General features: G+C 42.4%; 3 protein-coding genes across 3 annotated transcripts; 1 reads left to right on the forward strand and 2 right to left on the reverse strand.

Annotated features, from left to right (window-relative positions):
• Positions 1–1690: 1690 nt before the first annotated feature.
• Positions 1691–4946, reverse strand: N7469_001908 (patatin-like phospholipase family protein; the record flags this gene model as incomplete). Its single annotated transcript, XM_056640828.1, has 4 exons — positions 1691–2609; positions 2804–3206; positions 3314–3859; positions 3959–4946. 4 exons carry the CDS (start codon positions 4944–4946, stop codon positions 1691–1693), a joined length of 2856 nt encoding a protein of 951 aa, XP_056503322.1.
• A 4164-nt stretch (positions 4947–9110) lies between these two features.
• On the forward strand, positions 9111–9380 carry N7469_001909 (uncharacterized protein; the record flags this gene model as incomplete). The annotated part of the gene is made up of 1 exon (XM_056640829.1): positions 9111–9380. One exon carries the CDS (start codon positions 9111–9113, stop codon positions 9378–9380), a length of 270 nt encoding a protein of 89 aa, XP_056503323.1.
• A 3345-nt stretch (positions 9381–12725) lies between these two features.
• N7469_001910 (uncharacterized protein) lies at positions 12726–13296 on the reverse strand (the record flags this gene model as incomplete). The annotated part of the gene is made up of 2 exons (XM_056640830.1): positions 12726–13154; positions 13207–13296. 2 exons carry the CDS (start codon positions 13294–13296, stop codon positions 12726–12728), a joined length of 519 nt encoding a protein of 172 aa, XP_056503324.1.
• Positions 13297–14147: the final 851 nt, after the last annotated feature.

The raw sequence follows: 14147 nt of genomic DNA on the forward strand, positions 1-14147 counted from the left end.
TTCGCCCTTCTTGCAGCGAATTACATTAGACTTCAAAAACAGATTACTCTTCAGACGCTGAAGCATCCTTTCCCGGGGCTGTGATCAGTCAGATTTTCTACACGCCGATATATAGTACTTTCAGAGACCAGAGTTACCACTCATGTACTATTCTATTTAATGCAAACACTTGAGTTATAGCTCACCAACGTTGTCAGTCTTGAACCGCAATGTGAGTTAATAGTATTACTATATTCCGTTATGGATACCATGGCGAAATTGACGTCAAAATTTTGACGACAATAGGTCACGTGCCGATTGGCGTCATACATATCGTTTATGAATTAAATAGAATCTGGACGGACTATACTGAGCGCTTGCTTGACAAATTTCTTTACAAATAGTCAATATTACAAAATGCAGGCAGGGACAGGACGCAGGGGGTCGCGGCCCGAAGTATGAACCCTCCCGCATCCTTCCTGATTGAGGAAAAGCTACTAACGTCTATCACAGCCACTGTCTGAAAGTGAGATACACCATTTCAGCAGCTATGCAAAAATTCCGCGTGGAAAATCGGTTGGCTCTGAGGTAATTACTTAGAGACATTTAAGTTGCTGTCTTGTGCTGACTGTCGAAAGAGTCCGGCCACTTTTTCCTCCGGCAAACATGCTCATCTAGCCACTGAAAATGACGGAATGCAGCCTCGCGAATCCGAATCACATATACCTCGAGACAGAGCCTCTCGATCCGGTACTTCTATTAGTTATACCGGCAACTTCGATGATGGGGCTGTCGGGAATTCGTTTAGAAAATTTTCCACCGCCCAAAAATGTCTTTTACAGCCTACTCAGTCTAACGAACAATATACCGCAAGCCAAGTGCAGCCTATCAAATGTGTCCCTGAGGAAGATGACTCTATCTTATTCTCATTTGATTGATTTATCTCGCAGAAGATTCACTGGGAATTGCTTGTCCTCGAGAAAACTATGTATGGCCTTAGAGAAATTTTGGCGTGTATATACTATCCAATACTGGAAACATCACTCACTATTTTAACAAACGAGGGTGGAGACTCCTCTAACTTTAATAAGTTTAGTGCAATGTAAAGGAAGCGATGAAAGAAAATATCGGTGTCTAAAGGGTAATCTGTCTTCGAATTCTACTGGAACTAATGACCGGCATGTGCTGAAAGGTTCTCGGTACATTTTCCTTAAGAGATTGTCATGGTGTGGGCCGCCTTAATTATTTTATACCATACTGGCCTGGTGTCCCTTCAAAATTTTAATTAAGGTAGTTTTTTTTTGTTTGAATTGCTTACATAGTCGAATTTAACGTCTTTTAGAGGATTTCCCAATTATTACTATTGCAACGGTTCACTTCTGCTGCACCACTCATAATGTATGTTCTAAGCAAGGAATCTAAGGAATCTAAGGGTCTATAACCTTTCTAGACATCAGATGACCTGTTTTTAGGGTTTAGGACCAAGCAAATGGATTTGCAATAGTGAAACTGCTTCCGAACATGGTGAAATATTCATTCCAGGCGCCGACTTTGCTCTACACTTATATGGGAACTTGGCAATAGCAGAGCAATTTTTCCAAAATGATATCGATGAAGAATTATTTCTCGGTCAATTCTCCTTCTGATCTTCAAGTAATAACTCACAAATTACTGGTTTTATGAATGTTGACTAGTTCCAAGCTTAATATGTTTATAGCCGGCGTCTTTTTTTGCTTGAAGGAGGTTCCGTAAACTGCACTAGTCGTCGAGTTCCGCGGAAGCAAAAGCATGGCCTACGTGGTGGCCAAGTATTTGCTGCGTGATCGGAACGTCCGAATCGCGCAGAGGCCTGTTGTTTATGAAGAATATCCTGCATAGAGACCGGAAACCCACCGATAGTACGTCGAAATGCAGAGTTAGCAATATCAATTGAAATGACCTCTTCCAGACTTTTCACAAAAAATGACACCTTTTTGCGATAATAGCCACATTCCCGGCAACCATTATCCTCACCCAGAAGACCGAGGTTATATCCCCGACTAGTCTCATAGCTACCTCCAGGGAACCCTTCGATAACTCTACCGACTATGCTCCTTGGATGCTGAGTCCTGCATAAAATAGATCCTTGGCAATGGTAGGACCCATTCTGGGGTGTTGGAAACTCGTCCAATTCAAAGAAAAAGCACCCAGTAACCAGTATCGCACTGGCCAAGTCATCAGGTACATTGTAAGTCATGCCTCGTAAAACCTCCAGCTTCTCCAATTCGTCTAATCTGGGGAGAGGGCAGTCTACTGCCTGGTTCAGCCTAAATATGCTCCCCATCATGTTATCGGGTACATAGTTCAAGGCCTCCTGAAAGGCCTGTTCACCATCCATGGTGGGCGAGAACATGGTTGCTCGGAAAAGGCGCGACACTGCGGCATCTCTGAATGGGTTTCCAGATGAATGGTTATCAAGCACAAGTTTTGGATCAGTGAATCCTGTACCTACAGAAATAAGAAGGTCATGCCCTCTGGCCGAGCGCCAAATAACATTGGACTCTCTCAATGCAATAGACATAGGATTGTTTGCGCGAACGCCACCATCCTGCAGGGGACCGAAGCCAGGGAGGTCTTGAGTTTTGAAGAATCTATGATTGGATATATCAATTGGAAGGATCTTCATAAAATTTCCTACAGCTCACTCACCCAGGGGCGGCGACGCTGCATCTTGCACTGATACATGAGCAAGGTCAGCTTTCGACAGTTACCAACAAAACGTAACTATCGCGCAAGCATGACATTGAAAAAAGTATTTATGGGCTAAGGGAAGGTGAAGACCTACGCCTGCCACAGCAAAGGGTCCTTTTGACCCCCTCCGGGTGTCAAAAACTCATACGCCGATTCGGCGGGGCGGATTCCAATACCTCTGTAATTCGCCATAACGCAAGCCTTTCCATCAGACACCCGACTTGCAATGATGCAAATTCGGCTGCGTATACCGGAAGTCGTACCAAAATCGAAGATGCGGCGATATGAACTCAGACCATGCTTCAGTATCTCCTCCAGGCCTTCTGCATCGTATTTTCCATCTTTCAATATCCCCGACAAGATCCGTACCCATTTGAAGTTGCCATAAATTGGTGTTTTCTCAAATTCGAAAACTTTTTTGGCAAATTCCGTAAACTTTTCGAAACACTTATCGGCAGACAAGTTATTTAAAACGAGATCCATTTCATTTAAGGCTCCTGTGTCTCTATAATCAGAACACACAGAAAAGAAAAGAAAAGATAACGAAAGGAAAGAAAAGGAAATGACAGTGAAGGATTCAAATGAAGTTAGCATATATATTTACCAACACTTGTTCCCGCCCACAGGTCAATGATATGGGTTAGCGATATCGCTGGCCCAAGCTTTTTCTCAAGCGTCTTTAGCAGACCCAATTGAATTATTCCCCTGATACCCCCTCCATCTAAGCTCATAAGGACAGGGCGTTTAGTGGGAGGTAGTTGTCGAACTACTACCTGAGCAGTATGGCCGCAAAGTGGGCAATGTGGAACGCTGTAGTGATATTCTGCATTCTTGCTTGGTAACCCAAATATCACGACGCAGTTATCGCAAATAGAATGGTGACAAGGAAGAACGTGTTCGGGTGGGCAACACAAGCACGAGAGGCATGTTTTTGTTGAGTAAAGGTCTTTCCACTTGTGGAAGAATTCATTTAGAGCGGCTTTTCGTATGTTCGCAGACGATCGAATTGGACTCAATCGGCCAAAATGAGAATCAAATTGGGTCATCAAGGTATTGCAACTGTCTTCTGGATCATAACCTTCACATACTGTCCAAGCTTCGTAGCATTGTTCTTTGTAAAGATGATTGAATGCATCTCTAGGATGGAACCCTTGGGATGAACCGTTTAGTAAGAATTTCGGAAGGATTTAGGAAGATTTGACGGGGAACTCTTGTCCTCTTGATTCATGGATTTCTTATTCTAACTTACTATGCATTCCAGGGGGATACGCATTCATTAATAATGCCGTCGCAATGAAGGTATGGACATCCATAGAAGTGCATTTCAAGTCCCTTGCGTGGTCAATGAAGTGGACTAAGTGCTCTGTGGTGCAATTAAGCTCATGGCCTTCGCGTGCCACCTGGAGGCAGTCCATAGGCAACTCCCCTGGCTTACTCATTACTGAATCAAGTGTTCGACTCCACAGTGAGCTCAAATGGGAGGCAGAAAATAATACTCCCTTTTCAAGTTTCTCTGTTCGAGCCATGTCGATTTGATCGAGTAGAACCTGCCTTAATGGCTCGAAACATGCCTTTGGCGATAACATGAAACGGTGCCGAAGATCTAGTATAGTAACATGTTGCTGGGATTCATACTGCAGTTTAAATTGACTTTGAGCCTTGTCACCACATTCTGTCTCAGAGTCAAAAGTTTGAACAATGATGAAACGTAGGCAACCAGGAACAGCCCTATTTCCGACTTTTATGCTGTGGCATGGCCTCTGAACCATTTCACGGGCCCATTGAAATTCCACAGGTGTATCTACAAAGAGACATAGTACATGTGTCCATGCGAGAAGGACGTTCGTATCCAGCTGCCGTCGTACATCGTTTAGATGTTGGCCGTGAGAGACAGGATACCTTTGGGTTCCTTCCCCTGGTAAATGACATGGTTTCGAATCACCCACCCCAGTGTCTTTGAAAGTGTTACTTTCCGCAACTAGGATAGGGTTTTCGGAGTGAGCAGTATGTGTGCTAACATGTAGCCGACACAACCCGGCTGGGCCCCTCCTAGTGATATTATTGTGCGGAAACAAGGCTTGAAGTGCTTTGATTCGATTTTCATTACCGGCAAACCAGACCAAAGATGGGTACTGCGATTGAGGATGCGGTAAATCCCCAACAATTTTCTCCAATTGACCTGTATCCACTAAAACGTTTCCAGTAACTCCTGTCACAAAATCAAGCCACACTCCCATTATGGTACGGGATAATTTAAGTTGACTATTGGTCTGCAGTGGATGTTGATCGCAATATTATATACCGTTCAGTCAATCTAGAGAATATGGCTATACTCCGTTGCCATCAACATTGCCATAACTCTAGTATAGTGCACTAGTGTTTCATTCTGTGGGACGAGACTCAATATAAAATTGTGAGTTTTGAGGATTCGCTCAAAATTAAAATGATTAATTATCTTGGTCCGCAAGTTCCTTACCTACTTTTGCAAGAAGCAATTGCAACGAAGGAAGCTCGTAGGAAGTCACCAATTCTTGTTGACTGCCAGCAGAAAAAACTTGACACCGAAGAACTTGCGTTACCTTTCTGAATGACTCCCTCAAGTAACTTTTTGCGAAACTGGAGCCTAAAATTTGGATGACAGCATGAATTTCTCCCTTCAGTGGTATGTTCCATCTTTATAAAAGGGTACCTGAGCCCCTTCACTCATCAGATCTGCTCCTTTGATGCCGTATTCACCATTATAGGAACACAGTGGGTGATACTTCCACTTGGTGCGTGGCTTGAAAATTGATCGAGACTTCTAGGTTTGCTCAAACAAAGGACTTTTACCATGCTAGCTTGGTGGCAGAGACTTTCTCAAAGCAAATCAACTATCTCCTCTGACAAGGTTTTCCAAGAAAGATGCAGTCATTGTGGAAATGTCAATCAAGATACACTGTACACAAAGATGTTGAAAGAAGAGGCCCAAATGAACTGGAAGTATAACCTATGTGCTGGGGCTGCAAATTGGGTGCTTCTTGCTGGATACCTTGTAGTTCCAGGCACGTTTACCTCATTAGAACACTCAGATTTAGTCGAACACCGTTTGCAAGGAAATGATGCGGGGCGCGTCCTTCTGAAAACAATACAAAACCCTCCTCTCCTTGTGATTGCCTGCATATTCCTAGTGGCCGGTAGTCTGGCACTTGGCAGGCTTTCTGTTAAATTCAAGGATAGCTACATTTGGCTAATCAATCGAATATTTATGTGGGGGGCTAAATCCGAAATCTCGCCTGATGAAGCTAAAGTGTATTTTAGGCCAGCTCTTTTGAATGCGGCGGCTGGACTGTTGACCACTTTAGTCAACGTCTTTACAACACAGTCAGGCGAATTATCGGTGATGGCGCTCGCAACTTTTATCGTGACCGGCACTACCTTTCTTCTTTTCCTGATACTCTTCCTTGAGTTCAAATTTTGGAAGCTTCAGAAGGTCATTGAGGTTGATGAACTTCAACATTTCTCAAGTCTGCCAAAAAATTGGCTTAGGTGGACCAAGAGATTCTTTTTCACCAGTATCTTTAAATCCATGTAAATTTGACGATCCTTGGAACATAATGTAAGTTCAATTTAGTAGCCGTCATCATTACGTCTAATGATTCCATCAATTTTTCGTTCTTCACGTTGCTGCTTAAACTAAAATGCAGGCCCTCTTCAAAGAGCCTTATTACAGCGGTTGGGGAACCACCACACCTTTCTAGATATGAGGAACACCCATTGCCACTGAAAGCCAGAGCTCCTGAAATTGGAAACACTTACTACTGTGAACATATCACTGAAGTGTTTCAATTTTACAGATAACCCCAAGGAAAGCATCCTGGACTCTACATAAGGTTTTGACGCACCAGGATGAATGTCTACGGCTTTCACTTTAAGCAGACGAACCCTGTTTACCCTACCACTTTGGAAATTGGTAATAATATACGATAAAATAGCAAGAAACTGCTGGTCGCAGAGAGTACTATAGTAGAGGTGGCTGAGTGCAGTTAGAAATCAATGATGGGAAGCACCAATTTTTACAAGTCGGTATCCTGAAGGAAGATGAAATTTCCCACGCAAACGCCAATAGTGAATACCAATATCTCACCGATCGAGTACACAACAGCCACGTTATACACAAGTTGACAAATCTTCCAGCTGTTAATATGCATTTGATTGAAAAATGACAATGCACTATGATTCGAAATTACATTCCCTAACAACCACTGATACTTGTATTTTGGAACTGTTTGAAAATGTAACTTACCCATGGGAACCAATAAAACTATGAGTTATGCTCCTCGCTATCTCTGAAAATATTATATAGCGGCGTCCGTGATTGGCTTAGCTCTAGATTTCGAAATATTTCTTTGTGTGAAAAGTATAATTCCGAATTCGAGTTGATTTCCTTGGAGTTCTGGAGAATTATCGCCGAAAAGGAAGGAGGATATATACTAGCATTATGCGAAACGAAGGCCGTTAAAGATGAAATTTTATTGGATGAAGACGACCTGTCTAACTCTACTCCGGGACTTACACAACTTCTCTTACGTGTCTTAATACTGTAGACGTATTTGGTCGCGCAAAAGCCTCGCTTTTCGGTTTGGGAAACGGATATCCCTAGAGCAATTAATCAAAGGACACGCATCATTGTAGCATTGCCTTCCAATTCCTCTACAAGCATTCTTAAAATCGTCCTGACTAATTTACATTGTCTCTTTCCCGGTCCTGCTGCCAAGACACTAGCATAACCATTCATTGGTTAAGATTTATCTGGTTCTCCTTTTGAATCTTGATATCGCATAAAAGCATCTACGCAGTGGGTGTGAATTTTCTTTACTGAAACTTCTTCCATTAAAAAAACAATATAAACTGGCAAATGGATATCCTCAAAATTGGATTGACCGAGTGCACCTAAGACACTCTTTCTAGACCACATGGCCTTAGCGCATATCTTTTATTCGGTCTGTAACGTATAATGGCGATCTAATATCCTGCAATGTGGTCCCTTGCTAGTACTGTACAGCGGCCATCAATACTCAGCCTGCATTCAAAGCAGACGATGTATTTTCCCGTAAGGTTTATTACAATGCATGTTGTAGAATGCTCAACTTAGCGCGACGACTTAGGAGGGCTAAAAATTATTATCACTCGAACTGCTTGTCCTACTTCACGCTGCCATGCATATATTGTACAGATGGTCCCAAGCTCGGTTGTCACGTAATGGAAAAGAAAGAGCGGGTGGTTTTGGAAGGAAGAGTGGGGGTAGAATATTAGGTACATAATCGGCTGGTGTTCTATGAACCGCAGGCTGTGAACGAGACCTCTGCTGGAATTAGTGTTTTCTCTTGTCTTTCTTATTACAATATCTTACGATTTCTTCCTCGGTTGGACATGGAACTCCAGGATGAGAACGATAGGTATATATTCTTCCGTTTGGCATCTCCATGGTTAACCAGCTTCGAATAGCATAGAGCCTCCAAAAATCATTATGACGACGAAGTAGGTTATTTCGTCGTTTCCGTAGTTGCTCTTGTTTGACACGACTCAGGACTGGGGCCATTTTGCGGCCCACTTGAATTCGATTCGATTACAGTGGGTCCAAAACAATCCTTTAGGAAAAGTGCAGGTCAGAACAAGAGGAGTCTCGCTATATGATAACTGGTGGTTAGGATACATATCCTCATGCGAATACTGAACTGCATAATAAGAGTCAACTAAAAAGTGTGCCTCATGAATTAATGCGCCAATAATTCAATTTTCAATAAATGGTTATTTATCAAACAATTTGAAATTCTGCAAAAGATCAGTATTCAACAAAAGACTGCTCCCAATAATAGAAGCTACTAGGTGAGGGGATGGGCGACCCATTATTGAATTATTGCAACAAAAGCCCTACTGGGTCGCAATTTACAGGTAATACGATTTGATCTCTTTTGTGACAGGGATTTAAAGACAATCTGAACTCTAATTCATTGATTGTTGAAATCAGCTAACATGAAAAGGTCTTGCCATCCAAATACCAGAAGATTATGTGAGGCATTAGAATTGGTAGTATAGTGAAAACCAGGGTTTAATTCGGGTTTAATTCGTCCGCAGAAAACGTAAAGTCATTTTCGTATTGAGCCAATCTCGAAGCCTCTCTAAAAGAACAAGTGTATCTATTCATAACCGGCTCTATAGGTATGAAAAGCACCTACATGAGGAATGAGGGTTACATAGTGTAACAAAGGGACTGTTATCTCTCTGAGGGCCAAGTTAATTGCGTCTCGATTATCAGACTTATTACGTCTCTCCAACAGCATGAGAGCTAGAAATTACACTATATAACTCACCTTTTCTTCCGTTTGAATTGTCAGTGTTTGCTATGATACAGGGCTGATAGAATGCCTCGTTTGCAAGGCCAACAGACAGATGATTCCGATTCTTCTCCGAGTGATGCTACCTCAGAACCGAACGATTCGGGCACCATCGATCTCACGTTTTCCGATGAGGGATCTGGCTATGTAACCTCAGAAGCAAATTCTGACCAAGGCTTTGTTGCTTCTGATAATGAGACGCTTTCTTACTTTTCAGACACTCCTTCCGAAAAGGCAAGGGTATTCGACAACTGGGGTGACCCCACTGCGAATCAAGACGAAGTTGTGAGTTGCTAGATCCACTGAGCGCAGACGAGTTTCTGATAACCAAAAGAAGCCAGTAAATATTGGCCAAAAGAAGCCAATGAAGCCAATATTAAGAAAAAGTTTCTACGTCAATGGCCGAGTCGAAACTTGCGTTCTTGTTGTTTGGTATTCTTGGGAAAAAGAAGAAAGCTTTGATAATCCAGTCGACAACAATGTTGGAACTTGAAATGGAAATGCATCAACCACCACAACCTTTGAACCACATAAGTCAGGTGTCTCATGTCGCCCCAACGACTTAGGGTACAGCTGAATTCGAAAACAGATTCCCCTCGAAGACACACTCGTTTTCTTTCTCAGAGACCCACTAGAGTGTCAACCCCGGATTGCCCTGTTTCATGTCGCTCTCACAGCCAATCACAGCTACTAAAGTTCCTAACAAGGAGCTTTCTAGCCAAATTAAGCTTAGAGTGGGGCGTTGGGAAAGAAAGCGTCTGTGTCTTCGAGGGGAATCTGTTTTCGAATTCCACTGTATTCTAAGTTAGACATGCTCCAACACAGTACATGAAGCAGACATGATTATAGAAAAATTAATCAACACTTTCCATTGAACAGTAGACAATGTTAGCCAAGCTATACGCGTATTCAGTCATAAACCCTCACGTAGATCAAGTTGGTTATAGTACAGTATGTAGTACTTTCTCGGCCATCAAATTTTGTCCATTCCCCACGAGATGCAGAACGTTACATTTTTCTGGGTTTTATATATTAATGGATTTTGCTGAATTCATGCATTGCTGACCAGTTTCATTTTCGAAGAATGTGGCATCTTCGTTCTTGATAGTATTCATGACGAATGCAATCCAATACTGCTCTCATCTTGCTTTTTATCAATACAGTACTACTAAACAAGAAATAGTTTGAGCATTCAAAATGCCCTTTATATTTCTCTCAATATTTACGTTCTCACTGGTGTCGTCAGCTTTGACTTGGTAGACGCTTCTTTTTTAGCCCAGACTTGGAATAAATCTGTAGCGAACGATGCACCATGAATTTTCCGTAAAAGGTTGTATAAAGAAATAGTTTGCGATGTGCCGCTATATGTACTTCAACGACCAGATTCGCAGAACAACAAGCTCGCCAGCGTCTAGCTTGGGAAGAACAAGGTTGAGACTTTGAATCGTAAAAAAGGAAGAAATTCTATGGTCAGATGAGATTACTATTGAAAGAGGTAATGGAGGACGATGGAATGGATATTTACTCGCGCGCCTCTTTACACTATAGTACTTTCCGTCCCACGATTTAGACTTATTGCGAATTAAACTAGGACTCTCCGAGTTCAGCCTGTTCGTGCATACACATAAGTCTTCCTGAGACTTTCCTTGACCTCATCGTTTATCCACAGCCCACGTTTAGATGCGTAGTTTTCTGGCAAGTTTATGCCCTTGATAGCGAGCTCATCTTCCCAGAACCATGCTATCGAACAGCCTACCTCGAGCTTAGTTGAAATTTGTCGCGGAATCTGCATTTTTTCGATATCAATAGAGTACCTTCGAAGTTCATACTCCAATACTGTCTCGAAAGAAGTGATAAGTGCCTCATGCATCTTTTTAACAGTGTCATCCGCCCTTTTGTCCAGTTGATCGTGAATATGCAGCAATAATGATCTTTCGTGGCCGTCGGTGTTCTGTTCTGCATTTCGCAGGATGGAATCAACAAGTTCTGTATCCAATCCTGACTTCAACACAGTCCTGGATAATGTATGTACAGTGCTTGGCGAAGGACCAAGGGGCCTGAGGGTGGCAACAATCGCTAGGAATAATTTTCTGATATGATTGTGGTTCTTCAAGAACCCCTCCAGACAATCGATATCGATAGTCCCCCTTAAGTGGACATCTACCAAGGACGGCCATACAAAATTATCCGGTAACCGAATATACTCCATGTCGATATGGAGTTTTTCAAGTTCGCTGAAGAGCGCTATTGGTAGATACGGCTCTTCATTGCTTATAAGCTGAATTTCTTCAAGAGCTGGGAGAGCTGACGGTGTATTTTGTGTCCCCAGACACGTGAGTGTAGATATGAACTCCCCTTCACGACGTTGACGAGTAACACAAGCCGTTGGTCGTTTAATTAATGGTCGCAACACTTCGTGGCTCAAGATCAATGAGATAATATCGGGGATTGTATCACTTGGTGCTGTTCGTCCGAACGATATGACTTTGATGAACTGTGACAGATCATCTCGCGCAAGTATTTCGTTGAAGGATTTCGAGTTTCCTTTGTGACACACAACTCGACGAAACAATAACTCCGTAGCTATTCGACACAATCTCCGACAGACAAGGTGACAGCTCTTCAAGGTCTTGAAGTCAGCTATTAGGAATATTTGAGAGATGATTTCCTGTATTCGTCAGTGACGTTTTATGTCCTCCGTGAGATTGCTCGTTCTAACCTCAGGAAAGTTCTCCATTGAGAACAACTTCAAAGCAGTGGTATTTGTAATAGCTGGAAAGGAAGTCTGTCTGGTAAGGAGAAAAGAGTATGATTTGCCGTCGACAAACCCCTCTTCGCGCGAGGCTAGTTATGCTCGGCTACATATTAATCCGATGTCGAGCATTCTCTCACTTCCATTGTATTTGTCGGAGCAATTGGTGTTATGTAAGCAAGCGTTGAATTCGCTAGTGGGTGTGTATTTCTCGCAGTGTTCTTGCTGTGTCAACTGTTGATTGTAACGTGATGCTTCAATGTTCATATTATTGAGGGAGTTGATTGTGCGTTCTGTTGCATGCTATGTCTTGTGTTGTCTAAGATACAATAGACCGAGTCAACTTGACTCAGTCAAGTATATATGTATGCACGTGATCCTAGCCTTATTATTATCTCAGCAACCGGGAGATTTTCAACAGTACCTGCCAAGAACCCGTGGGCGGGTTCATTAAGGCCAAAACCCGCGGTGGGCTGCGCGTGGGCGGATAAGGAAATTGAAAACCCAACCCAAACCCGCGTTTGGCGAGGTCTACCCATGGGGTTAGTAACCACTTCCACTCCGTTCCTCCGTTTCAGGACATTATGTACACGAACACACAAGAACAATATACAAGATTCGACGTTTGATTCATGATTTATGTATTGACTGCCGTCACTAACTGTTAACAAGTCTCATTCATGTTTTCTAATAGTCTAGATAGATAGTAATTACGACCAAGCTATGCCATAGCGGAGCTGCCAGTATTTCCAAATGTGTTTAAAGGCTATCTATATGTTGCACGTTTGGTTTTCTCCTTGACATGAAATACCATGGGTCATTTGAGATGGGAAGTACTGTACAATACTCAAAGAGCAGTGATCAATTAAGAACATCCAGTCAATGTATAGCTATTGAGCAAATTGGGTGTCCTCGCAATTATCTTGTGCGGAACAACCCACGGGCGAAAGCTCGGAAGAACCGGTTTCCCAATCTTGAAAAACACTAAAGATTCCACGCCGGATTTTTTCAAATGCTTCCCCAAAGTAGATCAGCATCGCCTCCTGACTTGCAAGACGACGCTGAAGGCACACTCTTTCTTGGCATAAGTGAATGTTGGTTGCACGAAGCGCCTCATTCTCACTTTCAACCCGTTTCATGTGGGCTTTCTTCGCGGAATAAGTTTCCCAAAGAGTTGAATAGAGCTTGAGCAAGTGAGAATCCACAGTCGTAGCTGGATCATTGCTTTCCATTTGACCCTGTAACCCTTCCAGCATCATTTGTGGATCCTCGCGGAGGGCTTGAGGCCGAGTACTTTGTGGCATGACAAATTCATTTGACTATATTATTTAGTTAAAAAAAAACCCTTATTCGCCTGAAGAGCATACTCACCAGCCACTGTTCTGCAACATTTTCTGCTGAGGGGACAGAGAATAGATCGTCATGCTCAGATGCATTGTATTCAAGTTTGGAATGTTCCATGATCTATATCAGTAGCAAGTTAGAGGAACACCCGGAAAGCAATACAATCAATGGATTCTTTATATTGGCTAGAATTATATGGAGGTACTTTATTTTTCTGCTATCTTCCCTTTCTCACCGTTAGTGAGAAAACTTGAGTGTCTTCGGTTGATCACTTTAACAATCTGCGGGGCCAAACTGTATTACTTTGAGTGATTAATCAGGCAGTGATTAAGACCATGAAGACACACTTGCTTTTGTGACTGATAGCCATCTGACTATCTTGAATAATCAAAATTTGCAATTTATAACACTATTCACCAATTTCAATATTGGCATTACGGATGGCAAGACGCTTCTGGTTCTGGCACAAATTACCTGCAACCTTTATTTCTACATGTACGTCAAAGTTTAAATACATGCTACCCAGCTGTATGGTCTCAATAACCCTCGACGTTTCTGATGAAGATCGAATGGATGTTCTTAGTCTTTGCCTTGAACTTGGTTTGTCTCTCGATTGATCCATCATCCATATACTCTGGCTCAACTAATCAAATACAGGCTTCAAGCATCCCTATCGACTCAAAATGTGTTGGATGCCATTATGCTGTGAGCAGAGATCTTTCTTTCCTTCCCAAGTGTCTAGATTATAACGGTTGGAATGAATAGCATTTGTGTCAGTGGGAGAAATTTTCTAGATGGTCTAGTGCACTTTCACCTCAAGCTGAGCGAGGTAGGGCAAAGCTGATCCTTCCAAAAAATCTCGAGGTTGACAAGATATAATGGCAGATTTGATTGAGTATTTTGAATATACGAAACATCGATGCATTTTTTGATCGTGGAGTTCCCTGCGTACAGAGAATTTGGAGCTA

This window comes from Penicillium citrinum (genome assembly GCF_028827155.1).
Source record: "Penicillium citrinum strain IBT 23319 chromosome Unknown utg000002l:1.0-3833315.0:1.0-3834789.0, whole genome shotgun sequence".
Classification (NCBI taxonomy): Eukaryota; Fungi; Ascomycota; class Eurotiomycetes; order Eurotiales; family Aspergillaceae; genus Penicillium; species Penicillium citrinum.